This window comes from Halichoerus grypus, chromosome 2, assembly GCF_964656455.1.
Source record: "Halichoerus grypus chromosome 2, mHalGry1.hap1.1, whole genome shotgun sequence".
Lineage (NCBI taxonomy): Eukaryota > Metazoa > Chordata > Mammalia > Carnivora > Phocidae > Halichoerus > Halichoerus grypus.
This window is the reverse complement of record NC_135713.1, coordinates 25,268,256-25,287,359: the sequence shown is the minus strand read 5'-3', so window position 1 is coordinate 25,287,359 and position 19,104 is coordinate 25,268,256. Positions and strand designations below refer to the sequence as shown.

Here is a 19,104-nt window from a genome sequence, read left to right as displayed (position 1 = left end):
GAGCAATTACAAATCTTGAGACTTGAGACTTGCGACTTGCGCAGTGTGGTAGCTCTTTAATAAAGATGGTCCTGTTTAATACCAAAAATTATTTTTCAATTATTTAAAAGAAATTATTAAATTGCCCAAATAACTGTTAAACGCATGACAGATCTATTTTATAGTACTGTGTTTGACAGTTAAACACTAAGTTAACAGTTAATTGACTTGAAGCTTGAAATGTTGGTAATGCTCTAACCCTTGCTACAGAGTCTTTTCTGCAGCAAGTCAAGTATGTGTGTGTTTTTTTCCACCTGTAGCTTATCAGGCCCGGTCCAAAGCCTTCTAGCAGAGGGGATTGATTCCTGTCAGGGGTTGCTGCCAAGACATCGGAAGGATTTTTGACCAAGGTTTTCAAAAGCTCAGTGTCACACCTGCCATTTGATTAAGGAGGGATTTTGGATGCAGAGTCTGGCATTTATTGTCCTTTGTGTGGCTGTTTTGTTTGTTTTGTCTTTGTCTATTCTAGAATTGAGCAGTGTTCACACTAGTTTTTAAATGGTTGTGGGTGGATTATATATTTTACATAACCATGTTAATTTAAATTAATATATTCCCATTAACTTTTAATCATAAAATAGTGTGGACACAGCATGTCTTCTAACTGGTGATTAACCCCTTAAAATTGATGAAATTACATTTATGTAGGGTAAGAATTTGCTTTTTTTTTAATAAATTAAATGATTTTTGTTTTGTTAACTGGGTATTAGGCAACAAGTATGATTTTTTTGTTTTTAGCACAATATACCTAAGGGGTTAATCCACTTGAAATATAAAATGGGTGCAAAAATCCACACTCTAAATTTAACAGAAACTTTCTACTTACAGCTCTTAATTTGTTTTTAAATTGCAATAGGTGTCTTGGCATCTTTGAAATTGTATCATTAATTAAAATTTTCAAAGTTATAAATGCTTGTGTGCAAAAAGAAAAATTTTCTTAGATATTGAAGGAAATTATAACGTCGTGAAAATAACATTAGAAATTCAGAAACTTTTTTAGAAAGAGATTGCACATTGTCACCTATTTGCATTCTAGCTTTAGCAGGTAATGTAAATAAGGGACATAGAAAGAGGGTCCTTCAGCAGTTCTGTAATCCTGCTTTGAAGAATGGTTTTTTATTTCATTTTTTTCTTTCTTTTTTTATTTCCTTAGTTAGCTGTGCTTTCCTTTTTCCTTTTCCTTATCTCAGAAGAGCCCCATCTCTTATGGTCGGTATGTTTCTGATTTTAGTAGTAGGTCTTGCAGGTTTTGAGATTGTCCACTATTTTTTAAAAATCACTAATATTTTGTCTTGATAGTTTCTTTTTAGTATCCACATTCTTCTTTCAGTCTTAATCTCAGAATGCTGCAGTGTTCTTTGATTATCTGTAAATCGCCCTTCTAACATGTCTTCTTGAAAAATCTGGATCATCTGATTATTTGAAGAGCAAGAACTAAGAATAGAAAGCCCAGTGGATAGATTTCTTTATCATTTTTAGAATATGTTTCTTTATGTGTTACCTACTCAAAATAAGGACAACTGTCTTTTAAGATAACTGAATGCCCATACAAAATATATATAATTAAATAACTTGCCTGAAGTGGCAATAATACTCTTAAAATCATCTTTAACTTCTTTTATCATGTATTTCTTTTGTCCCTCATATTCATTTGGTACCCTCAATGATTTATTAAATTATATCTTAAATACCCCATAATTTTGGTACACTTTTGCCAGAAGACTTAAGTTCAATGGATTACTCACCTAGTGTGTAATTATGTTGTATTTAGAAAATATTTCTACTATTAAAATCATTAAGAGCTATAAATTAGATTTACTTAGTTGCTATTTTGAATAGTTTGATTAGCAAATATGCTGTTATTTTTATACACACTTTACAGATATGTTCAGATGAACATATAGCTGGCCCTCTATCATGAATGTAAAATTAACTTCTTGTCCTAGTTTAGGTTCAGACTTTCTCAAGTTTTTTAGATAGCTCCTTTATGTTTTAATACAATACTCTGATTTAAAATCCATTGTTATAATTTTAGACCATACATATTCTTTATCATCAAAGAGTTCTTACTGCATCTCTTCTTTTTCTATACTTATCCTATTTAACCATGCTAGTTCCTATTGCCCTTTTCCACTATACCCATTATTTCTCTCCAATTATCCTTTGGAATATTTTTTTTTTTAAGATTTTATTTATTTGACAGAGACAGCGAGAGAGGGAACACAAGCAGGGGGAGTGGGAGAGGGAGAAGCAGGCTTCCCGCAGAGCAGGGAGCCCGCTGTAGGGCTCAATCCAGGACCCTGGGATCATGACCTGAGCCGAAGGCAGACGCTTAACGACTGAGCCACCCAGCGCCCCATGGGAACTTTTTAAAAGAGCATTTCATACTCCCTTAAAGCTAAAATTTCCTGGTAGAAGAGAAAAACATTGACCTCTTAGAAATGCCTATTTTAGGCTCTTTGTTTTTTTCCATGATTATTACTGTATTGATCATTCCATATTTATTACTAGTTCTTTGCTATATGAGCCCCAGAATAACCTCTGACCATTTAGAATACTGAACAAACTTAATAGTTTATCGTGAACTCTCATTTATTAAGGTGGATTTTTGTGTTCCTTCTTGTGTTGTCTTTGTGCTGGTGCACTGTGTCCAGTAATCCTTCCTTTTGATTTTATTTTGGTGGGTAGGGTTGATTATTTGCAGAAATCACTTATATTTCTTAAGAGTTTAAATTCTCCTTTTGATTGTTACATTGGATTATATAAATTTGCTGAAAATAACTCTGGGTACGTTAAAGTGCTGGTAAACTCTCAAATGGCTCATGTGACACTGATGCTACTTTAAGGAAGTGTCTTGCTCACCTGGTCAAACACCCATTCCTCACTGCATTTTGCCAATTCAATCCATTTTAGATGTAACCTCGGGTATGGTGAAAGACCCACCGGACGTCTTGGACAGGCAAAAATGCCTTGACGCTCTGGCTGCTCTACGCCACGCTAAGTGGTTCCAGGTTCGGAACATCATTTTACTTTTTTCTTGTAGCCTTATGAGAGAGTAGTTCAGTACAACATGTTTAACTGTGTTTAAACATTTCAAAAGATTGCCCAAGCAATACTACTTTAAATTAAATCTCAGAAAATATGTTAACATAGAAAGCTGGGTATGAAGATCTGCATATTGCAGTTACTATTAATTTGACAATAACCGTAGGTTTGGGGGTGTTTTGTAGTTTGGGGTTTTTTATTTTTATTTTTAGTGGCTATATTTAAAGTTTACTTGTTTAGGAACATCACATGTTTGTGTATATATATTATATTCCATAAGGCTGCAGATTAACTTTTGCTTTAAATAATGGAATATGTGTTTAAAGCTTTGTGTATAGTTTTAAGATTTTTTCCCCCTCTTTCTCTAAGTTAATAAGTGTAGGGAGTGAAAGGTGAGGAAGCAGCTGTTTGGTTTAGTGACTTTGCAGTCATGCAAAGGCACAGAAGGGAAACCAAACAGATTTCCTTAACCTTTCAGTCCCTAGACAAACTTTTTAGCTCTTTACTTTTTCTTTTGTTTCTAATGTAGGCAGATTTTTTTTTTTTAAGTTTACTGTTTTAAATGAACACAGGTCAAGGTTCACAGGGGATCAAGAAATATTATTCTTGTATAATCTGTTTACTTTGACCTAAAATACCAGCTTTTAAATACTAACCCTGGCATAAAATACTGCTGTAAATGGCAGCTCATTGAATCCAATTTTAAGTGTGGTTATTTTTGTTTTATTTTTATCTGAGCTTCCATTGAACAGTGGTATTTTAACTTTTTTTCATCAAGGGATATTTTCAATATTTCTAAGATTAATTCACCTGGGTTTTTGTGTTGCTCTCAAGGCTAGAGCTAATGGTCTGCAGTCCTGCGTGATTATCATACGTATTCTCCGGGACCTCTGTCAGCGAGTTCCAACGTGGTCTGATTTTCCGAGCTGGGTGAGTAGTATGTAACTTTATGGTGTGAAAAATAAATATTGAGGAAATACTTCTGCAGTTTTTTATAATCTCCTCTTACATTTAATTGTCAACTTTTTTTCATTTCCTAAATGTAGTTTCTTTCCTCTTGTAGTGAGAAATCCTGGGGGTCATAGAGTGAAAATTTTTCTATGATTTTACTATTTAAAGAATTGCACTTGATGTTTCTTTTTGTATTGTCCTTTTTTTTTTTTTTTGCTCTTCTCATGTTTATTTTTTAAGATAACAATAATTGTTAGTTGGCTTTTACTTACATCAAGGTACAAAGACTAAAAATAAGCTATTAATCTCCTTATGCAGGGTTCTGTTGACAGGTTTTTCTTTTTAAATAATATGTAGGGGCACCTGGGTGGCTCAGTCAGTTAAACGTCTGATTTGGGCTCATGTTGTGATCTCGGGATCCTGGGAAGGAGTCCTGCATTGAGCTCCCAGCTGAGCAAGGAGTGTGCTTGTCCCTCTGCCCCTCCCCCAGCTTGTGCATGTGCATGTGCGTGCTCTCTCTCAAATAAATAAAATCTTTTTTTTTTAAATGTGTAAAAGTTTAAAAATTTAAGAATTCAGAAATAGAGGGGCACCTGGGTGGCTCATTTGGTTAAGTGACTGCCTTCGGCTCAGGTCATAACCCTGGAGTCCCAGGATTGAGTCCCGCATCGGGCTCCCTGCTCAGCAGGGAGTCTACTTCTCCCTCTGACCCTCCCCCCTCTCATGTGCTCTCTCTCTCTCTCTCTCTCATATAAATAATAAAATCTTTAAAAAAAAAATATTCAGAAATAGAGATTGTGAAATAAAATGTGAAGAAGAAAAAGAAATGTGTGAAGTTAGGAAATTCAAATAATGCAGAAAGGCACCAAAAAGTGAAAGTCTTCTCATTATTTAATGGCAAATTATCTTTAACAGTTTGTTGTGATTACTTCCAGGAAAAAAGCACATGTATATACATCATATATATTCTTATTTTTATATATGTACTAGTATCCCTTTATGTTTGAGCCCTTTTGGTTCCTGAATAGCAAGAATTCAGATAGAGGAGGGGTTTATTCAAAAATATAATTGAACCTATTGATTTCAGAGTTAGTGAGAAGTGAATAGCCAGGTTACTTTAGTTCTTTAATTTTTTCTAAACACAGGGGTGTTCGTGCTATTTACATTATTTGCATTTTCTTAACAAAATACATCTTGGTGGCGCCTGGGTGGCTCAGATGATTGGGCGTCTGCCTTCGGCTTGGGTCATGATCCCAGGGTCCTGGGATCGAGCCCGGCATCGGGCTTCCTGCTCGGCAGGAGGCCTGCTTCTCCCTCTCCCACTCCCCCTGCTTGTGTTCCTGCTCTCACTGTTTGTCTCTCTGTTGAATAAATAAATAAAACCTTTAAAAAAAAAATACATCTTAGAGCTCTTTGAGAAGGGCATAGTCAAATCCACCTTATTCTTTGCATTAACTACGTGGTATGCCCTTTGTGTGGACATGCCATACTTTATTTAACTAGTATCCATTTGATGGACATTTTGGTTTTTTGCAGTGTTTTGCCATTAAGTCTTTTTTTTTTTTTTTTTTTTTTTTAAGATTTTATTTATTTATTTGAGACAGAGAGAATGAGAGAGAGAGAGCACGTGGGAGGGGGGAGGGTCAGAGGGAGAAGCAGGCTCCCTGCTCGGCAGGGAGCCCGATGCGGGACTCGATCCAGGGATTCCAGGATCATGACCTGAGCCGAAGGCAGTCGCTCAACCAACTGAGCCACCCAGGCGCCCGCCATTAAGTCTTCATTATACTATTGTCAAGCTTTTGTATTATAATTCATGTAATAAATTGCTAGGGCCAGAATTCCAAGGTCAAAGAACATGTGCCAAGTATTTATCAGAAAGTTGGATCTTTGAAAACATCCAAAAAACTGTTGGATTGATCAGTTCTTTTTTTTTTTAAGATTTTATTTATTTAACAGAGAGCAACAGCGAGAGAGGGAACACAAGCAGGGGGAGTGAGAGAGGGAGAAGCAGGCTTCCCGCTGAACAGGGAGCCCGACACGGGGCTTGATCCCAGGACCCTGGGATCATGACCTGAGCCAAAGGCAGATGCTTAACAGCTGAGCCACCCAGGCGCCCCAGATTGATCATTTCTTTCACACCCTCACTAACTCTGGGATATCATCACATATATAATAAATATAAAATGGTGTCCCGTTTCTTACTTACATTTCTTTATTTGAGTGATTGCTGGCATTTAGAATGATTTTTCTCTTAACCAGCAGTTCCTTTGTTACTCAACATTTTCTTAATTATATTAAATCTTTTTATTATAAGAAATTAGTCCTTATCTGTAACAGAATTGATGTTTTCCAGCTTTTATCTGCTTTTTTTTTTAAGATTTTATTTATTTATTTAACTGACAGAGAGGGTACACAAGCAGGGGGTTTGGAGAGGGAGAAGCAGGCTTCCCGCCGAGCAGGGAGCCCGATACGGGGCTTGATCCCGGACCCTGGGATCATGACCTGAGCCAAAGGCAGTCGCTTAACCAACTGAGCCACCCAGGCGCCCCTCCAGCTTTTCATCTGCTTTTTAGCTATATTATCATTTTTACTATATCAGATTTTTGTAAATTTTAATCCATTAATCTTTGATGACTTCTGTGTTTTGTATTCTACTCATAAAAATTCTCTTGTATTTTAGATTATAAATTAGTTCACACATGCTTTCTTCTGAAGCTTTTTTTCCCCATCAAATTTCTTTTTCTGCAAGTGCATATATATCTATATTTAATACATAACAGGGGCGCCTGGGTGGCTCAGTTGTTAAGCGTCTGCCTTCGGCTCAGGTCGTGATCCCAGGGTCCTGGGATCGAGCCCCGCATCAGGCTCCCTGCTCCGCGGGAAGCCTGCTTCTCCCTCTGCCACTCCCCCTGCTTGTGTTCCCTCTCTCGCTGTGTCTCTCTCTTCAAATAAATAAATAAAATCTTAAAAAAAAAAAAAATACATAACAAAAGCTTTGAGAAGAATGTATTCCAACTTATAATGGGGATTGTCAAAAAATATATATATGTAATAGGTTGTCTCTGAGGAATAGGAGAAAGGGATGATTATGATAGAGATCTGTAATGTTTAGTTTTTACCAGGACAAAATATATATACATTATTTGTATAATTAAAAATAATTTTAAATTTAAAAAAAATTTTTAAATCATAAATGGATTTAGCTAAATGTTTTTTCAGACCAATTGCCAATTATTCTAGTACCATTGAATAATTTATTTAACAATGATATCTGTTCTCCCAACCTCCAGTTTGAAATACCACCATTATCATAAACCTGTGGTTCTCAACCAGGGGCAGTTTTGTTCCTCAGGAGACATTTGGCAATGTCTGGAGACATTTTTGGTTATCAGAACTGGTTATCAATAGCACTGAGGGGGCACCTGGATGGCTCAGTCGTTAAGCATCTGCCTTCGGCTCAGGTCATGATCCCAGGGTCCTGGGATCGAGCCCCGCATCAGGCTCCCTGCTCAGCGGGAAGCCTGCTTCTCCCTCTCCCACTCCCCCTGCTTGTGTTCCCTCTCTTGCTGTGTCTCTTTCTGTCAAATAAATAAATAAAATCTTTAAAGAAAAAAAAGTAGCACTGAGGTCGAAAAACCCTGTCCTAGACCAAAGTTCCTTTTTTGTGGGTCCATCTCGGCAGTTGTCTTTGATTCCTCAGTCTGTTTTCTTCTGTAGTACTAAACTCTTAACGATTGAAGCTTCAGAATTTTAAAATTCTGATTGTCCTCATCATCACATTCTTGCCTCCTTGTTCTTTGCCCCTTTTAAACACCATCTTGCACAGAAGAATTTTTTTGGCTTTTCTTTTTTTTCTTTTTTTTTTTTTTTTTAAGATTTTATTTATTTATCTGACAGAGACACAGCGAGAGAGGGAACACAAGCAGGGGGAGTGGGAGAGGGAGAAGCAGGCTTCCCGCTGAGCAGGGAGCCCGATGGCGGGGCTCGAATCCAGGACGCTGGGATCATGACCTGAGCCGAAGGCAGACGCTTAACGACTGAGCCACCCAGGCGCCCCTTTTTTGGCTTTTCTTATGTTTGTTTTTCCAAATGAACTTGACTACAACTTTGTTCAGTTTCTCCAAAGTTCTTGTGATGTTTTTTTAAGTAGTACTGCATTGAATTAATAGATTCATTTGGAGAATTATCATCACTTTTATACTGACTCTTCTTAGCCAAGAGTATGTGGTGTCCTGTTTACTGAAGTTAATTTTATGTACCTGCTTAGATTTGAATATGTTCTGTGCATGTTAAGTTTTGGTTTTGGTTGTTTGTACCTGGGTATTTTATCTTTTAGGGGCTTTTTCCCCCCTTCACATCTATTTTCTGGTTCTTGTTTGTGTATATAGAAGCTGTTAACTTTGGATATTAATTTTGCAACCCCTACCACCTGACTGCATTCCTTTATTTGTAATAATTTTTTTCATATGATTCTCTTGGGTTTTCTAATCTTAGAATCATACCTATAAATGATATTTTGCCTTCTTTTTTCTAATTTAACTGATACTTCTAGAATAAATAGGAAATAAAAAATAATATACTTTACATGCATTCTATGTTCCTAATTGTATTGGAAATACTTCTAGGCAAAAAAAAAAAAATGCTTCTAGGGTGTACAGTGTACTAAGCATGATGGTTAGCCTGTTATTTGAGATCCTTCTTTGTCAGGTTAGAATTATCATTCTTTTCCTAGTTTGCTAAGTAATTTTGAATCAGGAATAGAGGGGCAGCCTATGGCTGGCTCAATAGGTAGAGCATATGACTCTTGATCTCAGGGTTGTGAGTTCAAGCCTTAAATTGGGTGTGGAGCTTACATTTAAAAAAAATTTTTTAAGGTTAAAAAAAATGAATCAGGAATGGAAATTGAACTTTATCAGATAGTCTTTCAAGGTTTATTGTCCTGAATGTATAGTTTTTTCCTTTCAACCTGTTCAATATTGTTCATTATACAAATAGATTTCCTCATACTGAGCTATCTTTGCATTGCATGAGTGATTCTCATATATAAGAATAATATTAATGAACTATAGTCTGTTTGCTGATAGTCTATTTAGGAATTTTCTTGGTGACATAAAAGAAAGTTTTATAGTTTTATTTTTGTTCTCTTTCAGATTCAGAATCAATAATGCGCTAGCTCTCTAAAAACAGTTTGAAGGCTTTTGTTCTTTATTTAAATTCTGAAACGCTTTTGGTAGGATCAAACTACTACTGTCATTTGATGACATTATTTCCCAATCTCTCTTAATAAAGGGGGTAGCATTTTCTCAGTTTTTCCTGTTGTGATTAATTAGTCTAATTTTTCTCTCTCCTGCTTTAATTTTGGTAACTTCTATTATCCTAGAAAAATTGACCAATTCAGCTAGATATTCACATTTTTATAGGATAGAATTTTGCTCTTGGGGTCTTGGGAGTTTTTTGTTTTTGTTTTTTTGTTTGGGGTTCTTTGTTGTTTTTCTTTTTAGGTTTTTGGGCGGGGTGGGGTGTTAAGATTTATTTATTTATTTTAGAAAGCGCGTGCACATGAGCCAGGGGAGGGGCAGAGAGAGGGAGAATCTGAATCTGAAGCAAACTCCTGCCACCCCACCCCAATGCGGGGCTTGATCCCACGACCCTGAGATGACCTGAGCCGAAACCAAGAGCCAGCGGCTTAACCAACTGAGCGGCCCAGGTTGCCCCCTCAGGGTTTTTTAAGTACTTGCAGAATCTTTATTATTATTTTGTTTGTTTTTAATTTTTAGTTTGATTGATTAGACTAGCCAGCAGTAGTAGTTGCTGTATAGGAGCAAAATGACAAATGGGTGTTTCATTATTTGTATGTGGTCAGAATACACTAAATTCTTAATATATTTTAATATAAAAATGTGTTAAGCATTATCTAACTTCAAATTTTTTAATGTATAAAAATATAGGCACTATATATCATTTCTACTTTCTCCTTCCTTCAGCTTCAAAAAACAATCAAAACACACCAGAATGTTAGTATTTTGACATTTAAAAATGCTCCTAGTATTAGTCTTCTTTAGGCAGTGGCTTACTTTTTCATATTATTTTTTCCTTTCCCCAAAAAATCAGCTCCTTGGATTTATCTGCCAGATCTACCATTTTCCTATTTAATCCTAATTTCATCTCTAATTTTCTGTTTTCCTTGAGTTTATTTTATTGTTCTCTAACAAACTTCTTGAGTTGGATACTTGTTTCATTCACTCTTTATTTCCAGTATAGTTATTAACATGCAGTATAATATTAGTTTCAGGTGTACAATATAGTGATTTAACACTTCCGTACATCCCCCAGTGCTCATCAAGACAAGTACACTCTTGGTTTGTTTTTTGTTTTTTGTAGGATTTATTTATTTATTTTGGAGTGAGAGTGCACGCGCACGGGGGGAGGGATGGTGGGACAGAGGGAATCAGAAGCAGACTCCTTGCTGAGCACAGAGCTCAGTGCAGGGCTCTATCCCATGAGCCTGACATCATGACCTGAGCTAAAATCCTGAATCAGACACTTAACTGACTGAGCCACCCAGGTGCCCCCTTGAGGGAATTTTTAGATTCTGTGTGATTGAAAACGGGTTGCATTTGTTTCTGTAAATAATTTCTAGTTTTTATAGCATTATAATCTGATAAATGTATTCTATTTACAATTTTTGGAATTTAAAGTTTCTCTTTGTAGTTTAATATGTACAGTTTTTATGATCTTTGGGCACTTTGTTTTTTCCTATGGTCACCTTTAAAGAGGTATTCTCACATACACCTCTTAGTTCAGCTTTATCATCTTGTTCATATCTTCTGTATTTTTTCCTTACATATTTTTTGTCTACTTCATCCATCCATGGATTGATGAAAGTAAATTAAAATCTGCTATTTCTATTATGTTTCCATTTCTGTTCTATTTCCTATAGTTTGTGCTTTATTGTTTCGTTGCAGTGATAATTTTGGACATAAACACTTAATACAGTTACGTCATCATTGTGAATTTGGACCTTTGCCATTATAAAGGGTCCCTTGTTTAACACTTTCTGTCATGAGTTAATAAGCCTTGTCCATTGATTAATATTGAAACTCTAGCTTTCTTGTCATGAGCATTTGCCTGGTATGAGTGTATTTATGTTTCCTTTGTTTTCTTCTGTGCTTTATCATAATTCTTATTCTTTCCTTGTTCTTTTTGTGTGTGAATGTTTTTTCCTTGTGACAATTAGTTGTTGCCCTTCTGGTTTTATATGATGTTCTCATTCATCTATTAACAGTTTTATATAGTCTCTGTCAACTCTCACCCATAAAAGCTGAGAAAATTTTCACTTATATTTCCTCCCCTTCCCCAATCCTTCTTTGGGTTTCTTGTTATGTAATTCTTTCATTGGTTCCTTTTTTTTTTTAAATATATTTAAACCTGTTTCTTATCTTAATATTTGCTGATTCCACTTAGAAAACAGCCATTTACACACTTAATGCTTTTTAAACCTTAAAAGTGTTAAAAATAACTATTTACCTTCTTTCTGTATTCATATTCTCTGTTTAATGTTCTATATTTAAATGGTTCAGTGCAAACCACTAGGTCTTATACTAGGGCTTTTCCTTTTCATTTCCTTTGTATTTTATCATCAGATAACTTTTATCAAAAGATGTTTTGAAATTGTCATGTTTGAGAAGCGCTGCCAATTGCCATTACTTTAATGAGAAGTACATTGTTAGATCACAGTTTTTCCCCCTCTCCATTTTTAGTTTCACTTCACTATCTTCCAGCATTGTGTATTGGTAAGTCTAAGTTCCGCCTAGTTTTTTGGCCCTGACTTTTTTTTATAGGCCATTGAAAGAATTCTTTATCTTTGCGTATCATTAACTTTAACCAAATATGTCTTGGAATCTGTTGTTTAATATCAGCATTTTATTGAAATTGTTGTCCTTTTGTCCTGCAGATTTGATTTTTCTTTCAGTTAGGGGAGAAAACAATCTTCCGTTATGTCTGATTAATAGGATTCTGTATTTTAGGGACATCATTATCCTTATGTTGGATTGCTTTTGTCCTGCATATCTTCTATCTTCGTAACTGTTTTATTTTTTTTTTTAAGATTTATTTGAGAGAGAGAGAGTGTGCGCATGGGGAGGGGGCAGAGGGAAAGAGAGTCTTAAGAAGTCTCCTCCCTGAGTTTGGAGCCCAACATGGGGCTTTATCTCACAACCCTGATATGACGACCTAAGCAAAAACCAAGAGTTGGCCGCTTAACGGATTGTGCCACCATGGCGCCCCTGTAATTGTTTTAAATCTTGTCTCCTTTCCTCTTGTGTCTCCTGTGATTATCTCTTTGGTAGTAACTTCGTTTTCAGCTATGTCCTAGTCTTCTTTGCTATTTATAATTTATTTATTCTCTAATAATGTTTTTATATTTCAATGTGCTTTGTTAGCTCTGTAATCTTTTCATCTCAACTTTGAGTTTTTAATTTATTGGTTTTTTGCTCATCAAGTTCTCTTATAACTCAGAATATTAGCAGATTGATTATATCTTTATTAGCTTAAACTAAGATCCTTCCAGAACATGTTTTTTAATTTATTTTTTAAATAGACATTATTTTTTTTAGAGGAGTTTTTGGATCTTCTACTCTCACACATGCACACCCTCTCCATCAACATTCCTCCCTAGAAAGGTACATTTGTTACAAGCAGTGAACATAGATCACGCATCATTATCACTCAAAGTCCGTAGAGAATTGATTTTTCATCTCTATTTTTCATGGTATGTTCCACCCAAATAGATATCATGCCTGGTTTCTTTTTGTTTTTTCATCTCATTAGTTGTCAGTTCCATTACAAAATCATCTTTTTGTGCTCTGACATTCAAACAAGAATTGTCTTTGAACCTATCCATGCTTTTTTATTTTTTTATTTTTTACCTTTTTTTTTTTAAGATTTTATTTGTTTATTTGACAGAGAGAGACACAGCGAGAGAGGGAACACAAACAGGGGGAGTGGGAGAGGGAGAAGCAGGCTTCCTGCTGAGCAGGGAGCCTGGGCTCAGTCCCAGGACCCAGGGATCATGACCTGAGCCAAAGGCAGATGCTTAACGACTGAGCCACCCAGGTGCCCCATCCATGCTTTTTTAAAATAGCTCTCCTTTTTCTTCCCCTGTGAGCTCTGCTTTGAGGATTAAACAAAAGATGTATGGATTTGCTGCATCCAGCCTTGTTGCAGACATAAGCAGTGCTCTCTATTATGTATCGATTGAATGTGCTATGCTACTCTGTGAGGTAGATCCCATTGGCACACCTTCACGCTTTGGTTTTCAAACCCAGGGTGGGCACCTAGAGCCTTTGCCTATGCAGAATCTGCTCTCTCTCTTTTTTTTTTTTTTTCCCTATTCACCATCCCCTTTTAGGAACAACTTCCATTTCCCTGAGCCAACAGTGTTTGGAATATGGGAAGCCACTTTGGGACACTTCTGTTGAGAATGCACAGTCATCCTTGGTAATACATTTTCCCTACCACTTCCTTCTTCGGCGGATCTTATCTTTTTTACTTTTCTTTTACCTACATATTAGCCAAATGTCTGTTTAGACATAATTAGATGTGGATAACTAGGATTCTTTTGTTCTTCTCTTCTTCCCTTCTGCAAGAGTCTTCAGGATAGTGAATTCTATTCTTTTCCTTTCTCTGGAGGGGGATGGTAGAAGGGGTATTTACATTTAGGAAAATTTCTTTTTCTGCCGCTGCCTTCAGTATGACTTGTTCTATCTACCTCTCTTAGTTGGGAAGTAATTGATGAAATTTTTTGGATTTTTTTCACTCAACTGCCAGCCCTACCCCCATCTTCCCTCTAGAGAACCAAGTTAGGAGCTCCATGGAGAAAGTTGCCTAAGGCACTCAATTCCTTGGAAAGATTCTTTCACTGACCTTTTCCTCTGTTTTTGATTGAAACTGTTAAATTTTTGCTTGGGTGTGTTGTAACTGTTTATTAATTATGTGTTGGGGCAAGAAATCGTGAAATTAAGCTTTATACTATCACCTTTCGCAGAGATAACATTTGTGTTTTAAAGATTTAATTTACTTATTTATTTATTCATTTATTTATTTGTGTGAGAGAGAGAATGAGCGGCGGGGGGGGGGGCGGAGAGGGAGAAGCAGACTCCCCACTGAGCAGGAAGCCTGATGCAGGGCACGATCCTGGGACTCCAGGATCATGACCTGAGCCAAAGGTAGATGCATAACAGACTGAGCCACCCAGCAGCCCCAAGAGTAAAGTTTCTTGATTTTCATAAAAGAAATGTGAAATTCTTATGAACTTTATTATTTTCAGTTTTATTTAGCATTCAGATTATTTACTTTGAGTAAATAAGTAATGGTGCCTACTCTTAGGCTTTCCTTCACCACTGCAGTGAGTACTGAAAATGGTACTCTGCCCTCAAATTAGTTCTTTTGTCTTGAACCCATGGTAATGAAGTAAAGAAAATACAGGTAGAATTCTTGTCAAATTGGTCTAACCAGAATTGCTACATAGTATCTAAACCTCCTTTGGAATGGTATACCTGCTATAATTTACAAAGGGTATATACTTAATTTTTTGATGTTTATTATATGTTTCATTTCTGAACAGTATAGAGTAAGGAATATTTTACAAAAAAGAATGATCTGTAACAACATGGACGAACCTCCAAAACATTACATTAAGAAAGCCAAACACAAAGGTCACATTATATGATTGCATTTGTGTGAAATATCCATAATAAATTCATACAGACAGAATGCAAATTGGTGGGTTGCCAGAGACTTGAGGAAAAGAGGGAATGGAAGAAACTTCTTAATGGGTTAAGGGGTTTTATTCTGGAATTATGGCAATGTTTTGAATTAGATAAGAAGTGGTCGTTGTACAACATAGTGAATGTACTAAATGCCACTGAATTATTCACTTTAAAGTACTTAATTTTATATTACGTGAATTTTACCTTGCTGTTTAAAAAAAGAATGATCTGTCAAATGTAAACGGACAGTTCTCAAAGAGGCTGAGAGAACTACCATAATTCTACTTTGTGCACAAATAGCTGTTGAAATATGTGATTCAGTATTTCTTCCTACATATTTCTTTTTTTTGTTTTTGTTTTTAAGAATATAAGTAATTTAGATTTTAATGATGGTAGCTTGTAGTAACAGAGTTCCTGTCACCTTTTTTTTTTTGGGGGGGGTGGGTAGTAATCTCTTTACCCAACATGGGGCTCGAACTCGAGACTCTGAGATCAAGAGTCTCATGCTCTACTGACTGAGCCAGCCAGGTGCCCCCTGTCCGTCACTTTTAGAACCAGTGAAGTTTTTAAATGATAGGACACTGACGTTCAGGGCAAAGAACTAACCATTGTCTTAGCTTGCAAAAGAATCCACAAATTATACTTGAAGTGTATCCTCTCATTCACTTTAGCTTAAAAATAACATATGTGCAACACTTAGTTACCCCCAACAAAAAACATCTACTTAAAAGTTCACGCACTGGGGCGCCTGGGTGGCTCAGTCGTTAAGCGTCTGCCTTCGGCTCGGGTCATGGGCCCAGGGTCCTGGGATCGAGCCCTGCATCGGTCTCCCTGCTCCATGGGAAGCCTGCTTCTCCCTCTCCCACTCTGCCTGCTTGTGTTCCCTCTCTTGCTGTCTCTCTCTGTCAAATAAATAAAGAAAATCTTTAAAAAAAAAAAAAAAAGTTCATGCACTTCTGAATCACCAAAAACTGTAAAAATCTTTTTCCCACAAGACGTGACAGTTTTTACCAAGAATTTTTGAGTATGAAATAAGGTGCTATGCATAAATATAATATAAAAATAGAACATCCTACACATGGACTTAGGAATGGAAGTCTGTCATACATGTATCAATATTAACCTATATCAGCTGGAATGTAGAAATGGTTTTTGTGTGTACAGTTGCTTATTGTAATGATATTCATAAAACCCTATTTTATTAATATAAATATCTTCATCTGTAAAATAGGAATAATAGTCATATCTGTCCTCAAAAGGTGATTGTGATGTTTTAAATTGGTTAATGCTTAGTATATAATAAGCGCTCAGTATTAGCTATAATGAAGGGGATAATTACTATTATTTTTTATTATTTAACCAAACTTTCTAGTGTTAGATATCTTCTGTGCTTTAATTTTTTTAAGATTTTATTTATTTGTTTATTCATTTGTTTATTTATTTATTTATTCTTTGGAGAGAGAGGGCGTGCGAGTGAGCCAGGAGTGGGGGGGGAGGGGCAGAGGGAGAAGGAGAAGCAGACTCCCTGTTGAGCCAGGAGCCTGATGCAGGGCTCAGTCGCAGGACCCTGGGATCATGACCCTAGCCAAAGGCAGATGCTTAACTGACTGAGCCACGCAGGTGCCTCTTTTTGTGCTTTCATTAAGTATAATAACCCTATTGTAAATTTTTGAATTTGTCAGTTGTATGATAAAAAAGGTTTTACCTGTTTATACTGCCACCAAATGAAAGTATTTGTGTTACCACAGTCTCTTAAGGTGTATTTTTAGTCAGTGGGGCGCCTGGCTGGCTCAGTCAGTGGAGCACGCGACTCTTGATCTCACGTAGTGAGTTTGAGCCCCACGTTGGGTATAGAGATTACTTAAAAATAAAATCTTTTTTTTTTTTTTTTTAAGATTTTATTTATTTATTTATTTATTTGACAGAGAGAGACAGAGCAGGAACACAAGCAGGGGGAGTGGGTGAGGGAGAAGCAGGCTTCCTGCCGAGCAGGGAGCCCGATGCGGGGCTTGATCCCATCATGACCTGAGCCAAAGAGAAGGCACCTAACAACTGAGCCACCCAGGCGCCCCTAAAAATAAAATCTTAAGAAAAAAAAAAAAAAGAACTAATATGCAAGGTAACTAGTTATCAGTCTGGATCACCCATTGATAAGGGATATTTCTTAAAATACAATTATGGTTTTTTAAAAAATAGAAATAGATTTTAAATCAGACCTGGGTTCAAATCCCAGCCTAATTTTTACGTTTTAGCTGTATAACCTTGGACAACCTGTTTAAGTTGTTGCCCCCACCCCCCCATCCTTTAAAATTAGGGTATAATAGCATCCAGTTATGAGAATTAAATGAAATCATGCATTTAAAGTGCTTAGCATATAGCTTGCCACATAGTAAGCATTTTTACTACTACTAGAGGTGAGAAGGAAAAACAGGCTTCATGAATGGTGGGGTAAGGAGGGCACAAATATTTTTTTTTTTATTTTTTTAACAAATACACCAAAGAATCATGCAATCCTGCCAGCACTGAATGAAATCCTGGGCCACAAGTCTGCACACCCTTTTGCAGCTGGTCCTGTGATAGCAGAACCTTTCATTTTGCCTTTATTGTTTATTATGACCCTTGCATAATTTTCAAAATAGAGATACACACCTTCTTTTCTCCTGTATGACGTACATTAATGAATTACCACTGCCCCAAGTACCTTCTTTCTGAGCTCTGGTTTGTCTTTCTTCACTGTAGCCATCACTGTTTCACCTACAGCAGCGGCAGGAAGTCTGTTCAGTCATCCCTTGGTCCCCTTCATAGGGGATACACAGATTTTTGGTTCCCATGTTACCAGCACAGTTGATCGTGGCTCCTACCAGAAGACCCAGGGAAATCTGGAATTTCACACCAGGGGACCCATGAGTGGTTTTTTAAGCAAATACTGCAATCCTAGATTTCAAATAATATGGAGAGCTTTTCTCTAAATAACTTAAGCTACCAAGATCCTTTATAACAGCCTAAATATTGTTTGTCTGATTCGATTGTGTTCATCTTTGATGTTGTTCTTTTACTTTGCATACATTTCAGAGCTTATAAACCACGTGCATTCTACTTTTGTTGCTATCCTAACTTACAGACATCTGCTTGGCAAACAGCTATGTTCTGTAGAAAATCAGTATTTTTAAATTGCTCACTTCATAGCAAATGATCTCAGAAGGCAGATAGTGGACTTAGTTTTATTGTGTGTTGATACACTGACTTTTGGTTTTCCATAAATTTATTTCTTTCTTGGTTTTTAGTTTCTACCTTTATATGCAAGTATAAATCATAAATTCTCATTTTTTAGAGCACGTGGGTGGCTCAGGGCGGAGCCTGCTTCTCCCTCTCCTGTTGCTGCTCCCCCTGCTTGTACTCTCTTGCTCTGTCAAATAAAATCTTTTAAAAAATAAATTAATTAATAAGTTCTCATTTCTTAAGATCAATTAGTAAGCAGATTTTGTTAAAGCTTTGAATTACTTGGAACACATCCTATATCTTGACATACCAAGATTATAGCTGATTATTTAATACTTAATTTTCTCTTAGCATTCTCTAAAAGTACTTAGTAAAAGTTTGAGTTACAATTGACCCTTGAACAATGGAGGGGTTAGAGACACCAATCCCCACACAGTTCAGAATTCATGTATAACTTTTGATCCCCCCCCCCAAAATTTTAACTACTAATAGCCTGCTCTTTACTGGAAGCCTTACCAATAACACAGTCAGTTAATACACTTTGTATGTTACATGTATTAAATCCTGTATTCATTTTTTTTTTTTCCTAAGAGTGGGGAGGGTCGGGCAGAGGGAGAGAGAATCTTAAGCAGGCTCCACACCTAGTGCAGAGCCCAACATGGGGCTCGATTTCACAACCCTGAGATCATGACCTGAACCGAAATCAAGTTGGATGCTTAACTAACTGAGCCACCCAGGCACCCCTATATCCTGTATTCTATAGTTTTATCTTTTCTTAAATTCTTTTGACATTTCAAGGCTATGTGGTTCATCTGTCTTTTCAAATTGTCACAGATGTCCAAAAAATTTTCTGATATATTTATTGAAAAAAATCCACATGTAAGTAGACCCATACAGATCAAACCCATGTTATTCAAGGGTCAACTATATTTGTGAAAGTTGCATATTTTAGGACTCAGCTTTGTATTTTAAGCATAGCATCAATAATTTTGATAAATATTACCCTTAATTTCTCTTATGAGCAGTATTATTTTCAAAAGTATTTTGTTTCCTAAGCATATTGTTTCCTATATGTTGGCCA

At 36.3% G+C, this 19,104-nt stretch overlaps 1 protein-coding gene and 1 pseudogene across 2 annotated transcripts in view; one reads left to right on the top strand and one right to left on the bottom strand.

The window, feature by feature from the left end:
• Positions 1–19,104, top strand: part of ZFR (zinc finger RNA binding protein) — an 81,094-nt gene that overhangs the window by 54,228 nt on the left and 7,762 nt on the right. For both annotated transcript variants that reach the window (XM_078066611.1, XM_078066612.1), the window contains 2 exons: positions 2,953–3,050; positions 3,919–4,014. In XM_078066611.1, the coding sequence (XP_077922737.1) occupies positions 2,953–3,050; positions 3,919–4,014 (194 nt within the window). The remainder of the gene's footprint in view (positions 1–2,952; positions 3,051–3,918; positions 4,015–19,104) is intronic.
• LOC118544216 (large ribosomal subunit protein uL14 pseudogene) lies at positions 17,289–17,701 on the bottom strand (annotated as a pseudogene).